At 48.6% G+C, this 18,675-nt stretch overlaps 1 protein-coding gene across 2 annotated transcripts in view; it reads left to right on the top strand.

The window, feature by feature from the left end:
- Pla2g4e (phospholipase A2 group IVE) overlaps positions 1-18,675 on the top strand; it is a 74,741-nt gene that overhangs the window by 43,790 nt on the left and 12,276 nt on the right. For both annotated transcript variants that reach the window (XM_036185125.1, XM_036185127.1), the window contains 11 exons: positions 3,611-3,747; positions 5,580-5,711; positions 6,697-6,737; positions 8,174-8,216; positions 9,043-9,106; positions 10,168-10,328; positions 10,431-10,517; positions 10,928-10,965; positions 12,193-12,328; positions 13,459-13,595; positions 17,888-18,110. In XM_036185125.1, the coding sequence (XP_036041018.1) occupies positions 3,611-3,747; positions 5,580-5,711; positions 6,697-6,737; positions 8,174-8,216; positions 9,043-9,106; positions 10,168-10,328; positions 10,431-10,517; positions 10,928-10,965; positions 12,193-12,328; positions 13,459-13,595; positions 17,888-18,110 (1,199 nt within the window). The remainder of the gene's footprint in view (positions 1-3,610; positions 3,748-5,579; positions 5,712-6,696; positions 6,738-8,173; positions 8,217-9,042; positions 9,107-10,167; positions 10,329-10,430; positions 10,518-10,927; positions 10,966-12,192; positions 12,329-13,458; positions 13,596-17,887; positions 18,111-18,675) is intronic.

Raw genomic sequence — 18,675 nt, 5'->3', positions numbered from 1 at the left:
TTGCTTACTAGACTGTTTGCCGTGGCTTGCTCAGCTTGCTTTCCTGTAAAACCCAGGACCACCTGTCCAGGGGTGGTGCCACTCATAGTGGGCTGGACCCTCCCATGCCAATCATTAATCAAGAAAACACCCCCACAGACTTGCCTACAGTCCGATCTGATGAGGCAATTCCTCATTGAGATTCCCTCTTCCCAGATCTCTCTAGGTTTGTATCAAATTAGCTAAAACTAAACAACACTCACCACCATTCCTGGAAAGAATATTTTTTATCTTCACTTGAGATTTAAACCAAAACACTGAGATATTCTTTAATGGATTTGGCGAGAAATTTTTAGGCGTGGCTTGGCAAAAGAGGAGCAGTTTTAGAGAGACAAAGGCCTCTACAGGGTCCTTTAAGTCATACATGCTGAGTGGCCTGACAGAACCGAGAGGTCGGCAGAATCCCACAGTACAGAAAGCAGGATTGAGAAGAGGGCTCCAGGCCCGGGGGAGGGCTTGGGACCAGGAAAGCGAAGGGATGGGTCGGAGAGGACAGCACAGGTCTCTGGTGAGTCTCCCTTAAGGAGAGCAATTACACACACTGACTTAGCAACCTGATCCACTAGGATCTCTACAGCAGGAAGTTGTTATTCATTCATTTAAATGTCTAGTGAGTGCCTGCTCTGTCCAAAGGCTGTAGGTCCTGATCTTCTCCGTGCTCACAGTGTGATGAAGACAGTGACTGGACCTGCCCTGCCGGTACAGCATAGCAAGTGCTCTCACAGGAGTGGTGCAGCCAAGGGGCACCTGGCAGGAGCTGGACATTCAGAGGAGGGTGCAGAGAAGATTCTAAAACCTTCTAAAACCTAAAGGGCTAGTGAGGAGAAGGGTGGGGTACAGCAGAAAAGAAGGAGCTGGGTGCTGGTGGAACACACCTTTAATCCCAGCACTCGGGAGGCAGAGGCGGGCAGATCTCTGTTAGCTGAAGGCCAGCCTGGACTACAGAGTGAGTTCCAGGACAGCCAGGGCCACACAGAGAAACTCTGTCTCAAAAAAACAAAGCCAAAACCAAAAAAAGAAAGAAAAGAAAAAAAAGTAGTAAAGAAGGGTGTGAGGGCTAAAGTGATAGCTCAGCTGTTGAGAATACTCCGTGCTCTTGTGGTGGACCCGTGTTCCATTCCCAACATGTACATGGAGGCTCACAACCTCCTGTAACTCCAGGCTCAAAAGATCTGATGCCCTCTTCTGGACTCTACAAGTTACTGCATGCACATTGTGCATATCTCATGTAGACAAGCACACATACCCGTAAATGAAAGGAAGGAAGGAAGGGAAGGGGGAGGGAAGAAGGAGGGAGGGCAGGAGGGAAGGAGGGAGGGAGGGAGGAAGGAAGAGGTGTCTGGCACAAGGAGCAGTAGGTTCCAGGCCTGAAGTGAGACACACAACCCTCTGGAGACCTCAGAGTGACTAAGCTTGTCCTGGAGTCAGAGTGAGTGAGGGTGGGCATCAGCATGCGTCTGTAGGCGTATGCATGTGAGCATGAGTGTGTGTATAAGCATCTTCAGGGCAGGAGTGGGGGCTCAGGAAGGGTGGAGAGATGAGGCTAAAGCTGGGAAAATAGGAAGGAGAGTCGTGAAGGGTAAGGATGGGACTCTTCCTGAAGCCAGATGGGAGCCATTAAACTGGGTAGTGACAAAGTCATGTTTCACAGGCCCCTGCTCTTACGAGAAAAGGTTGGCAGCATAGGAAGCAGAGAGCCCAGTGGGGAAGCTCCAGAGATGATGGTGGCCTGCACCAAGGTAGTCAGTATAGATGAGAACTCGGGGTGAGAATCAGGAGGATGCCTGGTTCCTGGCCTAGGCACCTGAGTCAGTGGGATGGGCCTGGAGGGGACGGGCTTTGGATCTCACCAGATGGTGAGATCATCATTTTCTTCTCATTCTGTGTGGATTAAGTCATGGTTAGGACAGGTACAAATGCCATCCTCTTACCTTTACTCAGTGGGAGGAGGGCTGGGAGTGTCTGATCACCAAATGGTAAGCCATCAAAGACTAACTGTGAGCAGAAGCCAGAAGACACGATGCAAGATGGGGTTACGGACACTGCAGAACTTTTGGTTCAGTGACAACATGGGTGGGGGGGAGGTGCTCTGCGTCCACTCACACAGCAATTACTAGTAAGAATTATGAACTAGCTGGATTCCCAGTCTACCCAGCCTCACCACCTACAGGACTTCTGAGAGTGGAAACTATCAACTTTCACTAAGTCCTACAGATGTGGTTTGCACCCTAGGACTTACCCCAGCAAAGACAGTCCTGGTACCTCTTCCTCCCTCCTCCCAAGAATAATGGCATGAGGAAGCCACTTAGCCTATCCTTAGTCCTGTCTACTCTGCTGCTCCCACCAGAAGAGTTACACTAGCTTCCATTTTGGAAAGCCTTATAGGAGTCAAAGCTGTTTCCCTTCCCCAGGACACACAGAGCAATATCACACTTGGTTTGTTCATTTAAAGTGAAAGAAGGTACTTGGCCACAAATCTGAGGGTTTCCTGGATTGTACATCTCATGCTAGGAGACCAGTACCATATGGGGAACCCACTGAGGGCAGCTGCTTTAGATCATATGGAGACATGGCCCCTGCTCAATGTTTCCTCTGAACCCCTTCCCACAATGGCCCTTCTTGGCTGACTTGTGGAAAGCTATGCTTCTTCCCACTGCTTCTCAGCTCAGCCCTACTTTGGTTCCCTTGGTGCTAAGACCACAGTAAAATGGACCTATGGAGCAGGTCTTCTAGGTATTTCCCTGACATCTGGAGCACTATGTAGCTTGTCTTGTTCCAAATCAACAGGCATATATTAGTCAGGGTTCTCTAGAGGAACAGAACTGTTGTAATGAATATATTAAAAGGGGATTTATTAGAGGGCCACACAGAGTGTGATCTGAATAGTCCCACAATGACTTTCCTGTGATAGGAAAGTCTGAGAATTTAGTAGTTAGTTGTTCAGTCCATGAGGTTAGCTGTGTCATAGTCCCAATCCAGTGCTGTAGGACTGGAGTATTCCTGGAGAGACACTGGTCTTTATTATATAATGGAATCCCAAAGAAGTTGGTCCCAATATTGGTGTAGGGATGCTGTAGCAACAAGAGAGGTGGTCTTGTCAGTGAGGACGAGAGCAAGCAGGCAAAAAGCAAGTTTCCTCCTTCTGTGTCATTTTATATGGGCTGCCACCAAAAGATGTGGCCCAGAATTAGGGTGGGTCTTCCTGCTTCAAATAATCTGATTAAGAAAATTCCTCACAGGAATGGTCCAAAGCTTGGGTTTTAGTTGATCCTAAATTAGTCAAATTGACAACCAAGATTAACCATCAAAGTGCTTGTTCAGAGCCTGGGGTACTTTCACTTTAGGTGACCCTTGTCCATGACAAGGTCAGCAAGACCTGCCCCCATCCAGTGTAACATCTAGCCCTAGGTCTGTGTGGTTCTAGGACCAAGTCAGAGAGGTTGACCTTTGCATCAGGAAAAGATTAGCAATTGAGAGCAGACCCTGCTCTAGGAGAGATTAGCCTGAAGTTCCTCTGACTTCCATCTCCAGCTCCTCTCCTTTCTCTTCTACCATTGTTGTCCTTGGACAGTGAGTCAGACAGACTGTTTTGTCACCCTCTGGCTGCCAACTGCCTCTCGGGAGAAGCTGAGGACCAGAACCATCTCCAACTGCCGACACCCCGAGTGGGATGAAAGCTTCACCTTTCAGATCCAGACTCAAGTAAAGGTGAGCCGCAGAGGACCACACCTGTGTGTCCTGCCCACGTGTCTGCTCCCCTCTCCGCCACCTGTCCCTCCCCCACCCTGTGTCCCTCCTAAGGCTGTTTGTCTTCCTACATGTCCTACTAACCTGTCTCCCACTCACCCACTACTTCCTTCTTCCTATGTGTGTTCCTCTCTGAGTCTGCTAGTGCTTTTACCTTCTAACTTCCCCTGTCCTATCTCTTGTTCAGAAGAAAAAAAATATGTTTTCAGTACCTTCCAGAGCATTCTCCCTGCAGGTGAATACACAGTAGGGAAAGTCATTCTATTGACCAGGTCCAACCTGATCTAATTTCAGCCAGAGGCTTCCCTCTTAAATCTGTTCTTCATTGCTTTAGTACTTATTATTTAGTCTCTTATTTCTATTTCCTCAGGTGTGCACTCTTTCACTCAATAAGCCACTATTTTTTTTAAAGATTTATTTATTTACTATGTATACAGTGTTCTATCTGCATGTAGGCTTGCAGGCCAGAAGAGGGCACCAGATCTCATTACAGATGGTTGTGAGCCACCATGTGGTTGCTGGGAATTGAACTCAGAACCTCTGGAAGAACAGCCAGTGCTCTTAACCTCTGAGCCATCTCTCCAGCCCTAAGTCACTATTTTATGGTGGTGTTTTCCTTCAGATATACGGTGGGTCTAAGTCACAGTCATATTTCTTGTAGAATTCGCCTTGATCATCTTGAGTTGAGGCAGCCTTGAGACAAAATTAGCCCAGTGATGAAGGCATCAATCCTGAGATAGTGGAGGCTTGATACTCCAGATAACTATAGTTCTAATTCACGAAGAGTCTTTTTAGTTTTCAAGAGGGTTGTGATCATTATGGTTCTTAAAAAAACACCTTTTCACCAGTTGTGGTGGCTCACACCTATCATCTCAACACTCAGGAGGTTGAGACAGGAGGATTTCAAGTTTGAAGTCAGCTTGAGTAGCACAGTGAGACCTTATCTCAATAACATAAAGTAAGATTCCTTTTCTATTGTGTACGTGAGTTTGGTGAGGAAGGAAGATTTCCATGTGGATGTAGTGTGCCATCTTGAAATTAGTGTTTAAGCTTTCTTTTTCGTTTTGCAGTTACTGGGTTGCTCTGGTACATATGTAAGTTTCTAGACGTTTACAAGACCAACAGATCCTATATAGTTGAAGATGCACATTTACATCCACTAGATAGAAATCTAGGAGGTAAACCTTGCCTTGAGTCACAGCTCCCAGGATCAGAGGTTAAGAGCCTTAGAAACTAGTCCATGCCACCTGAGGCCATTGAGTACAGACCACTTGCCACTTGAAGAGCTGCTTTGGGATCGCGCCTGAGATCTTACTGGGGGCTGCTGGATTAAAGAATAGAATTCACACAACTCACCCCAATCTCCCCAGTCACTGGTACTACAATAGACTCTGCTGTACCCTTCCCTTGGAGAACCAACTCTTAATTCCCCGGGCCTGCCTTTTCTAGCTGTCTGCCGCTCCCAGGTATCCTGTGTCTTGTAAGACCTTGCTTTGCTCTTCATCCTTCCCCAGGTGAAATGAAAACCCTCTCTATTTCCCCCAGGCTTCTCAGGCTTTTCAAGGGACCAAAGTATCCTGAAACCAGAGCAGAGGGGTAGCAGTCTCTAGAGAGCTGGGGAGCAGAGGAAAGACACTTCCTCCCTACAAATGTCTCTGACGTCCAAGCAAAAGAGTCTGTGCCCCCTCTTCTGCAGACCTCTTTCTCTGCCAGGACTGAGGTCCTGTCCCCTGTCCTGGGAGTGGGTCACTGCAGCCATGGTAACCAGGTTTCCACCCTTCCCTCTCCTCTAGAATGTACTAGAGCTGAGCGTCTGTGACGAAGACACAGTGACACCAAATGACCATCTCTTGACAGTCCTCTATGACCTCTCCAAGCTCTGCCTCCGGAATAGAACCCATGTGAAGTTTCCACTCAACCCAGAGGTGGGTGCAGATCACAGACCCCGAGCCTCTACTTCATGGGGAAGAACCACTTACTACCATGCTACCCTTTCAGGGCTTCCCTGGGCACGTATACAAGCTGGGAAGAAGATACGCTTCTGGTTCAAATCCTAGCACTCCCTTGCACGGAAATGACTTAACTCGCCTCATTTTCTGCTTCTTCATCCATGCAATAGTGACAATAGTCCTCCAAGCAGGATTGCTGTGAGGCTTCAATGAGAAAGAGTAATGAAGGCCCCTAGCAGTGAGTGTTGGTGACACTGAATAGAAATGTGGGTTCCCTTTCCATTTTCCTCCCTCCAAGTTCCATTTCTGGAATGCCCTCAAGGTAGAGAGGTAGAGAGGTAGAGAGGGCAAGTCAGAGAAGTTGAGAACTGGAGAGAACCAGGGTTTTCTAGATTCAGCCATCCAACAAATACCTGGGTGCTTGGGGGGTGGGGGGAGATGAGGTTCTGGGCTTTGGGCATACGTCAGAGGGCAAGCATCTCTACCTTTGCTCTGTGTATTCGGATGGAGAAACTGAGGCCCAGGGAAGCCATGGTTCACCCCCAGTTACACAAGAGGTATGGAAGCAGAGGTAAGGGAACAGGCCTGCCTTGACAAAGCTGGGCTCTCTAAAGGCACCAGCTCAGAGCTCCCTTGCCCAAGCCCTGAGCCCCATGAGAAGACAGGCAAGCAGTGGGGGAACCCGTGAGCTGAAATAGAAAACCAACACTCTGGGGCAGAAGAACGCATATTCAAGGCCAGGTGTCACATCCATACCTGAGTCCCCTGCATTGCCAGTGCTGTACCTGGTGTCAGAGACTAGGACAAAGACTAGGTGGAGAAGGCAGGAAGAGCTGGGAGCCGCCATTTCTTCTCTGTGGGCCCATGGGCAAGGGCATGCAGGTCTGCGGGGGTTGAAGAGGGTCCTTGGAGGGAGGTATGCGGACACGGCCGACAGCCTCCTTCCCTTCTCTCTCATCAGGGCATGGAAGAGCTGGAAGTAGAGTTCCTGCTCTCAGAGAAGTAAGTAGGCATCAGCCCCGTGTGTCAGCGAAGATCCTTGACTTCTGTGTCTGCCTCTGTGCTGCCCCCCCCATTCCAGCCTCACTGCTGCCTCTGTGCTGCCCCCCCTGCCCCGTCCCAGCCTCACTGCTGCCTCTGTGCTGCCCCCCATCCCAGCCTCACTGCTGCCTCTGTGCTGCCCCCCATCCCAGCCTCACTGCTGCCTCTGTGCCACCCCCCCAGCCTCACTGCTGCCATGGGTGCTGGCTTCCTCCATGTGTGCCTGTTCTCTTGGGAGCTTGTAAAGAGTGTAGGTGCCCAGGCCCTAACACTATTCCAGTTCCATCGATGCCAATATTCTTTTAAAGACTTATGGGATTGGGCATATAGCTCTGTTGGTAGAATGTTTGCCTAGCATGCACAAAGCCCTGGGTTCAATCCCTAGTACCGTATAAATCAAGTATGGTAGCACACACCTCAGACCTTGTCTCTCTCTCTCTGACTCTCTCTCTCTTTGTCTGTCTCTGTGTCTCTGTCTGTATCTCTCTCTCTCTCTCTCTCTCTCTCTCTCTCTCTCTCACACACACACACACACACACACACACACACACACACACACACTTCAGTGCTTGCCTCAAGTCCCTAGCATTTCCAACAGGAGCTTCCTAGAGAATTCCTGCCACCATGGTATGGGGTCAGGATAAGGCTTCTCCTCTTTGACCCAGAACTGTCAGAACAAACATAACCCCAGGCCAGAACAGAGGGGGTAGGCAACAAAACCCAAATCTGGAGACTGGAGAAATGACTCAGTGATTTAGAACACTTGTTTGCTCTTCCAGGGGACCTGGGTTCAATTCCTAGCATCCACATCCATCCACAACATGTGACTCCATTTCCAGAGGATCTGACGCCCCCTTTTGACCTCTACTGGCACTGCATGCATACGATATTCATACTTAGGTATATTCTGCATACATACAAAACAACCATACACAGAAAATAACAAAATAATTTAAATTTAAAAGCCAACCCTATTTGCAAAATGTATACATTATTAAAGCACAGAAGTTTTGTTGGTACATAGAGTATTTGTGTCTGTTCTAGGTGAGGAGCTGCAGTCTTACTGACCTCTAAGCTGTGCATCTATTTCCCCTGGACATTCTGTTTTAAATGCACATCACTTTCCTCCTCGACAACCTATAGATCTAGAGCTAAGTTGGAACAGGTTACAGAGGCTGGCTTAGGGCTCTGATCCTCCCGCCTCTGCTTCTCAGATGTCGAGTTTACAGATAGATGCTACCAAGTCTGCTTCAAACCTAGTTTTTCAAGCAGATATTTCTCATGATAACTGAGAAGGATATGCTATTTTATGACTGATCTGATTTACAGCTTTTGTCGCCTTCATAAGAAGCCAGCCAAGAATATTGTTACTGACAGGGAGCTCTCTTGCTTTTCAGTCTCTCTTCACCAGAGATACTCATCACCAATGGCGTGCTCGTGGTAATTATCCTTCTGGGTTCTGGTCACTCCAGAGGCCACATATGGCTGCTGCTCTCAGGGGAGAGGGTATTGGGCCCAGCTTAGAGCCTTGACCTTATGTTGAGCCCAGAGAGAATTAGAGTAAATGGTTAACTAAATGAGGTGCACTCCTGGATCAAGGCAAGAAGTATAAGGGTATCACCCTTGCCCAGCACCCTACATTCCCAAAAGATCACCCTTTCCCAGACTTAGTCACTCACAATTCCAGTACCTCTGCAAGCATGATTTCATTGCTAAAATTATTTCTTCGGCCAGGTATGACAGCACATGCTTTTTACCAGCTCTTGGGAGGCAGAGACAGGTGGATCTCCATGAGTTTGAGACCAGCCTGGTCTACATAGTGAGACCCTGCCTCCAAAAAAAAAAAGCTGTTTTAACTGAATGTACCCAATGTCCCAAGACACCTCTCTTAAAAAGCAGAGGGTTGGGAATGTGTGTGGCAAAGGCCTTTGCCCAGCCTCTGCTTCCTGGAGGTTATTTCATTCCAAGCTCTTATTTCCAAGGCTGAACACTACCTTAGGTCAGCCCCTGATGCTCCTGTGAGCGTGACTCCCAGTAATCCATAATGTGTGCCCTGGCGTTGTCTCCCCTCTCTTGGAGTGAGGCACTGTGCCTTGATTGGGTTCAGAATTGTCTGCAGCATGCTCAGTACCCAGCATGCTCAGCAGAAGCCCTAGGTTAACCAATACCGAATTCATTATCGGGGTCTTTGCCTCTTCCCTTCAAACTGGAAGAGAGGGGCGTGGCTTGTGCTTCGAGTCCCAGTGACCCTCTTGCTTTGTCACAGTCCCGCCAAGTCTCTTGCCTGGAGGTCCACGCAGAACCCAGGAGGCCGAGGAAGAGGAAGAAAAGTGAGTTTCCCTGAGATGTTTAACGGCGGGTTTGGGCATGGGGGTAGGAGGAAGATGGCTCCCAAGACGCATCAAGGTCAATCTGGAGTTCAGGGAACCAGGTCAACTCAACCTGGTCTAGGCTGTCCTGGGTTGGGGAAGTAAAGTCAAAATTCCCAGAATCGTTGTGTTCTCAGACACCTAATCTCTTCTGCTGTCTCTGTGAAGAGTGTTCTTCCGGGGACCCAGATGGAAGTCCTCGGGTCTGCCAAGTGTCCTGGGGCCTAGGGCTCAGGGCTGCCCTGTGTACTCAGACAATGGCAGCACCTGGGCAGGTGGGCACTGCAGCTGTGGGGGTCCTCAAGCCAGATCTTCCTAGCAGCTCCCAATTCACAGCATTTTCCAGTTGGAAGAGACCTAGCAAGCCACACACACTGCTGTCCACCACTCCCCACCTCTCTTATACTGGACTTCCAGCTGTTCACAGGAGAGCGGTTGGCCCCACAGACACAGGCCAGAAAGAGGGCTTGGAGGGGCTTCTGCTCCCATCAGACTGTCTAGTGGGGGTCTGTTTTCTCTGCAGTGGGCTAGTGACTTTGACTTTGTGGGGGAGGGGCGCTCTTCTCACAGAGCAGAACCAATCTAATCTTCACTCAGCATCTTAGAGGGCTTTCTGGAGAGCATATCTGTCAGTATCCTCCACAGGCCTTGTTAAAATACAGATTTCAGGGCCCTGTCTAAGGCATTTTAATGAGTGCCTGGTGATTATGAACGCCTTCTGGCACTTCAAGATGGAATGTGTGTGTTAATTTTTAAATGTGTTTATTTTATCTTGTGTGTATGTGTGTGTGTGTGTGTGTGTGTTTTCCTGTGTGTATTTATCTACACCAAGGGCATTGGAGCCCCTGGAACTGGAGTTTAAATAGTTGTGAGCCACTGTGTGGGTGCTGGGAACCGTACCAGGGTCTTTGAAAGAGCAATAAGTACTCTTAACCACCGAGCCAAGATAGGCTTTTTGCTGGGCTAAATGGGAAGCAGAGATAAGAATCTTCTCATGGGTCTAAGTGTATCTTCTTTCTCAGATAAAGACCTCCTGGTGATGGTGACAGACTCCTTCGAGAACACTCAGTGTGTCCCACCCTGCCTGGAGCCCTGCAGTGGGGATCCGGCCTTTTTCCACTACCCTAAGTACTTCCAGCCCCAGCTGCAAGCGGAGGCACCTGAGAGCCATTGGAGCTGTGGGGTATGATGCAGCCACAGCCCGGAGGGCTGGGGAGGGGAGCTGGGCCAGAAGGGCTAACAGAGGAGCCCCTCAGGCCCTCACAGAGCCCACCCATCCTTCCAGCTTTGCTGCTGTGGAACACGCAGGAGTGGCCCTGTCTGCCAGCCCCTCGATGGCCTTTCTGATGGCCAGGCAGTGACCCTGCCTGTGGTGAGCACCTGGGTCTGGGAAGGGGTCCCAGAGCTGTCTAGCTCCTGTAGGAGGGAGATGGGAAGAGCCCAAAGACACCTGGGGAAGGTAGCACATGGGGTCTCTCAGACAACACGGAATGGCCTTGGAGGCTTCGGTGGGAACCAGGACACACGTGGAGCCTGGATGAAGATGGTGAAATGGTAGTATCTAGAAGTGGGATGTGGGAAGGGAACGTGCGTGTGTGGTGTGTGTGTGTGTGTGTGTGTGTGTGTGTGTGTGTGTGAGCATGTGTGTGTAGGTTATTGTGAACATGCATGTGTGCTGACTCCAGCCCATGAGTGAGTCATGGAGTAAGTCTCCACCTCTTTGGGTGGGATCCTTTGATCCAGTGGTCGTCTCTAACAGACATTTCTCCCTTTCCTCCTCAGGGAGAGAACTATGAATTACACATGAAGTCCACACTTTGGTAAAGTACCCTTTTCTGTCCTTCCCCTAACTCAGAGGAGTAGGGATAACGTGGTGTCTCACTGTAGCTTGATTTGATTTTCTTAATGGCTAATGAGGTTGAGCATCTATTCCAGAATGACTTGGCCATTAGTAGATCATCCTTGAGACATCTTTATCCAAATCCTTTGCCCGTGTTTTAAGTGGGTTCTGTCTTGTTATTAACTTAATGAAAGTTCTTTGTATGTTCTGGATACAAGTGTTTTGTTTTTACCCCTGTTCTGTGGGATCTCTTTATATTTTCTCTGTGTATGGATATGTTATTTTATATTGTGTATGAGTGTTTGTTTACACATATGTATGCATGCCATGCATAGCTAGTGCCCACGGGGATCAGAAGAGGGCATTGGGTACCCCAAAAACAGAGTCTCGGATGATTGTGAACCACCATGTAGGTACTGGGAACTGAGTCCAGATTTTAACTGATGAGCCGTATCTTCCAGCTCCTCTTTGCATTTTTTTCTTTTTCTTTAATTTTTTTTTTCAAGACAGGCTTTCTCTGTGTAACAGCCCTGGCTCTCCTGGATCTCACTCAGTAGACCAGGCTGGCCTCGAACTCACAGAGATCCACCTGGCTCTACCTCCCGAGTGCTGGGATTAAAGGTGTGTGCCACCACCACCCAGCCTTCTTTGCATTTTCTTGATGGTGTCCTTTGGAAAAAAACAAAAGTTTTTAGTTTTGTGAGAGGCTTTGGCAGCTGCACAAACAGCAGGAGAATGGCAATTCTGTGGGCAGGAAAGGCTCCGAAGGAGCAGGAGGAACAGAACAATTACAGAACAGGAACAGAAGGTCAGTTTGTGGGGCTCAGGAGAGTCCACAGTCTATAGTCCTATCCAGGGGGGTTACCAAAAGGATCTAAAGGACACTTGTCACTCATATCCAGCTTTGGGATAGAGAAGGTGCCTGGGGAAACCTTTTGGAACTTTCCAGATCCTGCTGAGGAGGCAGGAGATTGAGAGAGACCCAGTAGTAATCTTCAGACAAATACCAGCTTATCGGGAGCCAGCGAAGGTTCAGGGCCTTTGTACCTGATGTCTCATTAGGTACTAAAGGCAGTGCTGGCCAGTAAGCCTTTTGCAGATGAGAATGTAGACGCCCAAGGTCACAGAAGAGACACATGGCAGAACTGGGCCCCAAAGCCACATCTGCCGATTGAAGGTGGTGGCTACAGGGTCCCCTTTTCCACAGCCCTAACACGCTGGATGTGCGGCTGGGATTCGACCTGTGCCAGGAAGAAGTGGAGTTTCTGCAGAAGCGGAGGGTGGTGGTGGCCAAGGCACTAAGTCAGGTGCTGCAACTGGAGGAGAGCCTGTGTGAGGATGAGGTGGGTGTGCAGGGGCACTGCCTGGGCTGAGGATGAGGTGGGTGTGCAGGGGCACTGCCTGGGCTGAGGGTCACTCTGGGCCACACCGATCCCCCCAACTCCATGTTCTACTCTATCCCAGGGTGACTACTCCTACCACCTGGATTTCTGTGTTTGCTCCAACTAGTTAGGGGGTAGTTCCAGGACACGAGCCCTGCTGCTTGTGATTCAGTGTGTGTTCACCAGGGTAGGGGTGGGGGCTCCTGGTGTTGCACACACACACACACACACACACACACACACACACACACACACACACGAGGGGGGTGGGGAGAGGGAGATGGAGCGAGAGACTAAGCTGTCTTATTGACATAGCATCCAGATGGTATTCTCACCCAGCCAGGAGCTATTTTCAAGGTCCAGCACCTCAGGCACACAGCCCAGCCTTCACCACTTGTTCTTTCTGCTCTACTGTGCACGTGTGCCCATCCCCACCGGAAACGACAGCTGAAGGAAGTTGAAGAGAAGCCTCTTCCCCTGGAGGCAGCCACAGCGCCTCTGAACCGCCATCTGTTAGTCTGGGGAACAGGTTAGCCCCCGAGCACCTTGCTTCGGAAGCTAACCAGAATATAGGCTGAGACAGGAACAGGGCTGTGGCAGGGCTTCAGCTCCAGGAAAGATCTTATGGTCCCCACTAGATGGAGATAGGAAGCCTCCCTTTCATTTAGAGAACCACCAAGAGCATCTTAAACCTATGTTACTCCCCCCCATCATAAATGTGGTTTTTTTTTTCCTTACTCTCACAAATACTGTATAGACTGAGCATGCATCATGTGCCAGTTCAGGGACTAGTGCCCTAACATCACTGCCATGTACAGGTGTCAGTCAGTCACCATCCATGACCCACACATATTCCCCTTAGCCTCAGTTTCAACATCTATTAACAAAGAGCTGGGTTGAGTGCTCAGAACTCTTTTATTTTAATTTTTTTTTTGAGACAGGGTTTCTCTGTGTAACAGCTCTGGCTGTCCTGGAACTCACTCTGTAGACCATGCTGGCCTTGAACTCACAGAGATTCACCTGCCATAAGATCACTCCATGTCTTTGTCTGGGGAGGAGCCCTTTCCAACAGTCTGTTTCTGTGCCTGCAGGTACCACTGATAGCCATCATGGCCACAGGAGGTGGCACAAGGTCTATGGTTGCCATGTATGGCCACCTGCTGGGACTGCAGAAGCTGAACCTTTTGGACTGTTCTACTTACATCACCGGCTTGTCAGGTGCAACCTGGTAAGAAACTGGGCACCATTGTTGGTGGAGCCCACAGGAAGTAGCAAATGGGTGTGGCCTGGGATCTGGTAGAGCTCTGAACTTTCTCATCCCAAGTAAAAGTGATTCACGATGCCTGGAAAGCTCTGCCATGCCCAGCTGTGGGATTTGGGACATTCAATTTAATTCCTTAAACTCGGTTGCTGGATCTGGAAAGTTGGGTTGACAGTGGGCTTGGCCTTTCCCAGTATTAAACACAGAGCCGCTGTATACATTGGCCATTATTGGCTATGTCCTTGGGGCTGTGGCAGCAGCCCAGAAAAACATGGTGGCCAGCGATGAGGGAACCTGGTGTGACCGTCTGTCCTGATGAGATGCAGCCACCCTCTTAAGGATGGGCCCAGTCTCTCAGGACAGGTGGAGCTAGCCCAGTTGCTCTGGCTTGCTTCCCTGCAGACACTCAATACTATGCTTTCTCTGTATCTGTCCGGTCAGACCCCCTCAAGCAGCAGAAAGGAATAAGCAGAGCTTGCACAGGGCTGCCTCCTCCCCCTTCTGCTGAGACAGAAGGGAAGTGGGCACTGGGCTCCCAAAAGGAAGCCATGGAAGATTGACCTTAACAGTCAGCATGGCACCAGGGGCCAAAAAAAAAAAAAAAAAAGTTTGTTTATATTTAAATCATAAGGAATAAAGGAGCTTGTAGGTCAATGAAAATATTTCGATGAATGTCATTAATACAATTATCTTTATATGGCATAGTCATAGCATAGACCTTTTAGTATTTTTTTATAGTGGAAGTGGTTCACTAAAATCATCAAGCAGCCCTGTGATCACAGGAAGCCTCTTAGCCAGAGCTACACCTTACTCCGTCAGGGACTGAGCCCTGCTGTGTCTTTTCTCCTGATGGAGCTCCAGGTAGCTGTTATCAGAGGGACTGGATGTGAACTTGTCCTGGGAAACCCCTTGGTTCATATCTATCTACTCATCAGATGCTTTGGCTAGATGGGCCAGAGGTTATCAGGGCTGCCCCCTGCACCAAGCACAGCTGTCCATCAACAGCCAGGAGAGAGTGATTACAGGACATCCAAGGGGCTATCCCTGCCAGCTGATGTTCAAGCCCTTATGTACATGACATGGTCTCTGCATGATGAAGCCACACCATCCTAGCAGGGACCTTAAGTCGTCCAGCACCAAATCCAATGTAGTCGCTGTGTAAGTAGATAGTTCCGTCTCAGTAATGACAGTCCACAGAGGCTCAGTAAACAGGAAGACATTTCTGAATAATTTCCTTCTGCAGTTGGTTGGGTTTCTAGATGAAGAAGCTGCAGGTTCACCCATAACTTCCCTCCTGTTATTTTACAGACAGAGAAGCAGAAGTGCTTGCCCCAGGTGACTTGTGTCAGGAGTCATAGGCCTGGGATTGGAATTCAGCAACAAAGATAACCCGAAGCACTAGAGAAGCTTTCAGCTATTAAAAGCACATAACTGCCGGGTGGTGGTGGCGCACGCCTTTAATCCCAGCACTCGGGAGGCAGAGCTAGGCTGATCTCTGTGAGTTCGAGGCCAGCCTGGGCTACCAAGTGAGTTCCAGGAAAGGCGCAAAGCTACACAGAGAAACCCTGTCTCGAAAAACAAAACAAAAAACAAACAAACAAAAAAGCACATAACTGCTCTTGCAGAGGATCCAACTTCAGTTCCCAACACCCATGCCAGGCAGCCCACAAGGGCCTGGAACTCCAGTTCTAGGGGGAGCCAATACCTCATATAATTTTTTTAAGATGTATTTATTATGTATATAACATTCTGCCTGCTTGTATGCCTGCACTTCAGAAGAGGGCGCTAGATCTCATTCTAGACGGTTGTGAGCCACCATGTGGTTGCTGAACTCAAGACCTCTGGAACAGCATTTTGTGCTCATAACCTCTGAGCCATCTCTCCAGCCCAGTCTCATATAATTCTTATAAATAATTATTATTATACCTGACATGGTGGCCCAGCACTCAGGAGGCACAGACAAGTGGACTTCCATGAATTCAAGGCCAGCCTGGTCTATATAGCAAGTTCTAAACTACTCAGGGCTACATAGTGAGACTTCCATCTCAAACAAAATAAGTAATGATAATAAAATAAAATGTTTAAGATGATAACTTGCTCCAGCAGGCCTGGCGGGGGCAGGGTGTAGTATTTGCTTGGACTACTGTGTGGTAGGCAGAACAGAGAGAGCTTCAGGCCCAGCCAGAATGTTAGGGGGAAAGGCTCACAGGTCCCCTGTACTAGGGAAAACATGGGGAACATACCTTTTAAAACAAAGATTAGCAAGCTGAGGGTGGTGGTGCATGCCTGTTACACCAGCACTCAGGAGGTATAGGCAAGAAGATCAGGAGTTCAAGGCCAATCTGAGCTACATACTGAGTTGGAGGCCAGCCTGATCTACATGAGACCCTGTTAATAAATGAAAAATAAGTAAATAAGTAAATAAAGCACTAAATGAGTTAGGATAACTTTTTGAAAGTACAAAAATAACAGAGAAAACTTCATGGAGGGCAGGATGCTGTTTGTAGAAGAAACCTGACCATCTTCCATCTTCTTTGGAACCAGTTCTAAGAAGGAAGAGACTCCTGTTTGTATTATTAGGATCCTTAGACAAATCCCCCTGCCACCAGGGAGCCCTCTGGAATAGAATAAAGAGGGGACCTTCCCTATGTTGACATACAGAAATTTGGTCCAGGCCAACAGAGTCAGACAGATTCAGAACCCAGCTAAGGGGATCACTGACCTGGAGAGAAGAGGTTTGGCATTGTTCAGAGTCATTCAGCTCATGGCCTGGATTTTTTTTTTTAACTTTCTTTTAAAAAGTTTTTAAAAATTGTGTGTGTGTGTGTGTGTGTGTGTGTGTGTGTGTGTGTGTGTGTACATGCCCACATGGAGGACAACTTGCAGAAGTTGGTTCTTTCCTCTCACCATGTAGGTCCCAGGGATCAAACTCAGGTAGCCATGCTTGTGGGCAAGCACCTTTACCTTCTGAGCCATCTTATACTGGCTCCAAACCCAGGCTTTGAACTCAGTCCAGGGCCTGTGTTCAAAGTCTGCTCCCAAATAGCTATAAAGTTAACACACTTCAGCTGGACTTCTGTGGAGCAGGCAGGAAACAGAGAGGACCTTGGGCCTAGCCCTGCTGCCTACCCACCATAGTCCATAAACAGGTTAAGAAGAAAAAGAAGGTCAGGTGGTAGTGCCGCACGCCTTTAATCCCAGCACTTGGGAGGCAGAGGCAGGTGGATCTTTGTGAGTTTGAGGCCAGCCTGGTCTACAGAGTGAGATCCAGGAAAGGTGCAAAGCTACACAGAGAAACCCTGTCTCAAAAAAACAAAAAGGAGGAGGAGGAGGAGGAGGAGGAGGAGGAGGAGGAGGAGGAGGGGAAGAAGAAGAAGAAGAAGAAGAAGAAGAAGAAGAAGAAGAAGAAGAAGAAGAAGAAGAAGAAGAAGTGAAGAATGAGAAAGGAGGAGAGAGATGAGGAGGAAGAGCAAGGAGAGGAAATAAATCATTTCAAAGATTATTTATGCACATGGGTGTTTTGTCTACATGGTTGTCAGTGCACCATGTGCATGCCTAGTGTCTGCAGGGGCCAAGAGAGGAGTTGGATTCCCTAGATTTGGAGTTACTGATGGTTGCAAGCTTTTGTGTAGGTAGTGGAGATTGAATCTGGGTCCTCTGGAAGAGCAGCCAATGTTTTTAATCCCTGAAGCCCAGAAAGTAAATCTTTAATTAGCATCCAAATCATGGGGATGAATATGGTATAACAGAAAGTGTCCAGGATCTGGAACCTGCCATTCCAGGGATCACATGTTGTCCCCAGCCTTGTCTCACCATAGTTCTAGTGTTTCACACAATGGTAATAACTTTTGTGACTTTTTTTTTTACAAGAACTGCATGAGCTGGGTACATCAATCACAATCCTCATCGCTTCAGTTAAGGAAACAGAGGCAAAGAGTGGTTAGGTAGTATGTCTAAGACCACATAGCACACAAATGGTAGAGCCTGGTTTTGAACCCAGGAATATGTGGACCCAGAATCCTAATCTCAACCAACAGGGGATTCCTGATATACAATAGGCATTCAAGAGAGGGAACAATCAAATACGAGAAGAGATGTTTGCCTGCCTCTCACCATAAGGCCTTTCTCATACTGTCTCCTCTAGGCCTTTCTGCCAGGTTGAGGACTCCCCATAATCTGCCCATCTTCTGTCCTGTCTGGACATGGGATTGATCAGATCAGGGCTTGGGTAGCTTAGTTAGCTGTGTGTGTCTCTCCAGGACTATGGCTACCTTGTACAATGATTCTGAGTGGTCCTCTAAAAACCTGGAGCCTGTTGTCTTTGAGGCCCGGAGACATGTTGTCAAAGACAAGATGCCCGCCCTCTACCCGGATCAGCTCTGCAAATGGCAAAAGGAACTCCGTCAGCACAGCCAGGAGGGCTACAAGACCACTTTTACAGACTTCTGGGGCAAGCTGATTGAGTACAGTCTAGGAGATAAGGTGAGTGTTCGCCTTTCCTGGGTTCCGCCTGCCTAGACTAATAGCAAGTCATACTCTTTCTTCCTCAGAAAGTCTGAACCTCCATGGCCAAAGATGTTAGGTTAGGCTTTCAGGTACATCTCAGGCTGGAAGAATCATGGGATATCCAAATACATATTGGAGGAAGATGATGAGGTCATCTTTCACATCCTTTTCAGAGGACTGAGACCCCCATGTTGGGCCAATCTGGGTGCTCCCCTGCATAGATAGAGCATCGCTTCTGAAAGCTGTATCAGAACACCTGTGGGTGAATATTGGTTGTAGTAGTAAAGCAACTCCACGCAGTTAAAAGGGAGGTTTATTTTGTGGGGTAAAGGGATAGGTTACAGGGTCTAGGAAAGGTATAGTGCAGTCCATCGGTGTTCTCTGGAGAACTCTGCTCAGTCCAGTGTCCAGGATCCAGGAACTAAGGGAGCCGGCTCATCTGGACCTCAGGTCTTAAGGGCTCCTGTCTCAGGCCCACCTTGTAGGCATGATAGTTACCCAAGCCTCAATATGGGTAGTACTTCCAGGTCAAAGCTGGAAC

The sequence above is a fragment of the Onychomys torridus genome, chromosome 4 (assembly GCF_903995425.1).
Source record: "Onychomys torridus chromosome 4, mOncTor1.1, whole genome shotgun sequence".
Taxonomy (NCBI): domain Eukaryota; kingdom Metazoa; phylum Chordata; class Mammalia; order Rodentia; family Cricetidae; genus Onychomys; species Onychomys torridus.
The sequence above is the reverse complement of the archived record's forward strand: the minus strand, read 5'-3'. Positions and strand labels throughout refer to the sequence as shown.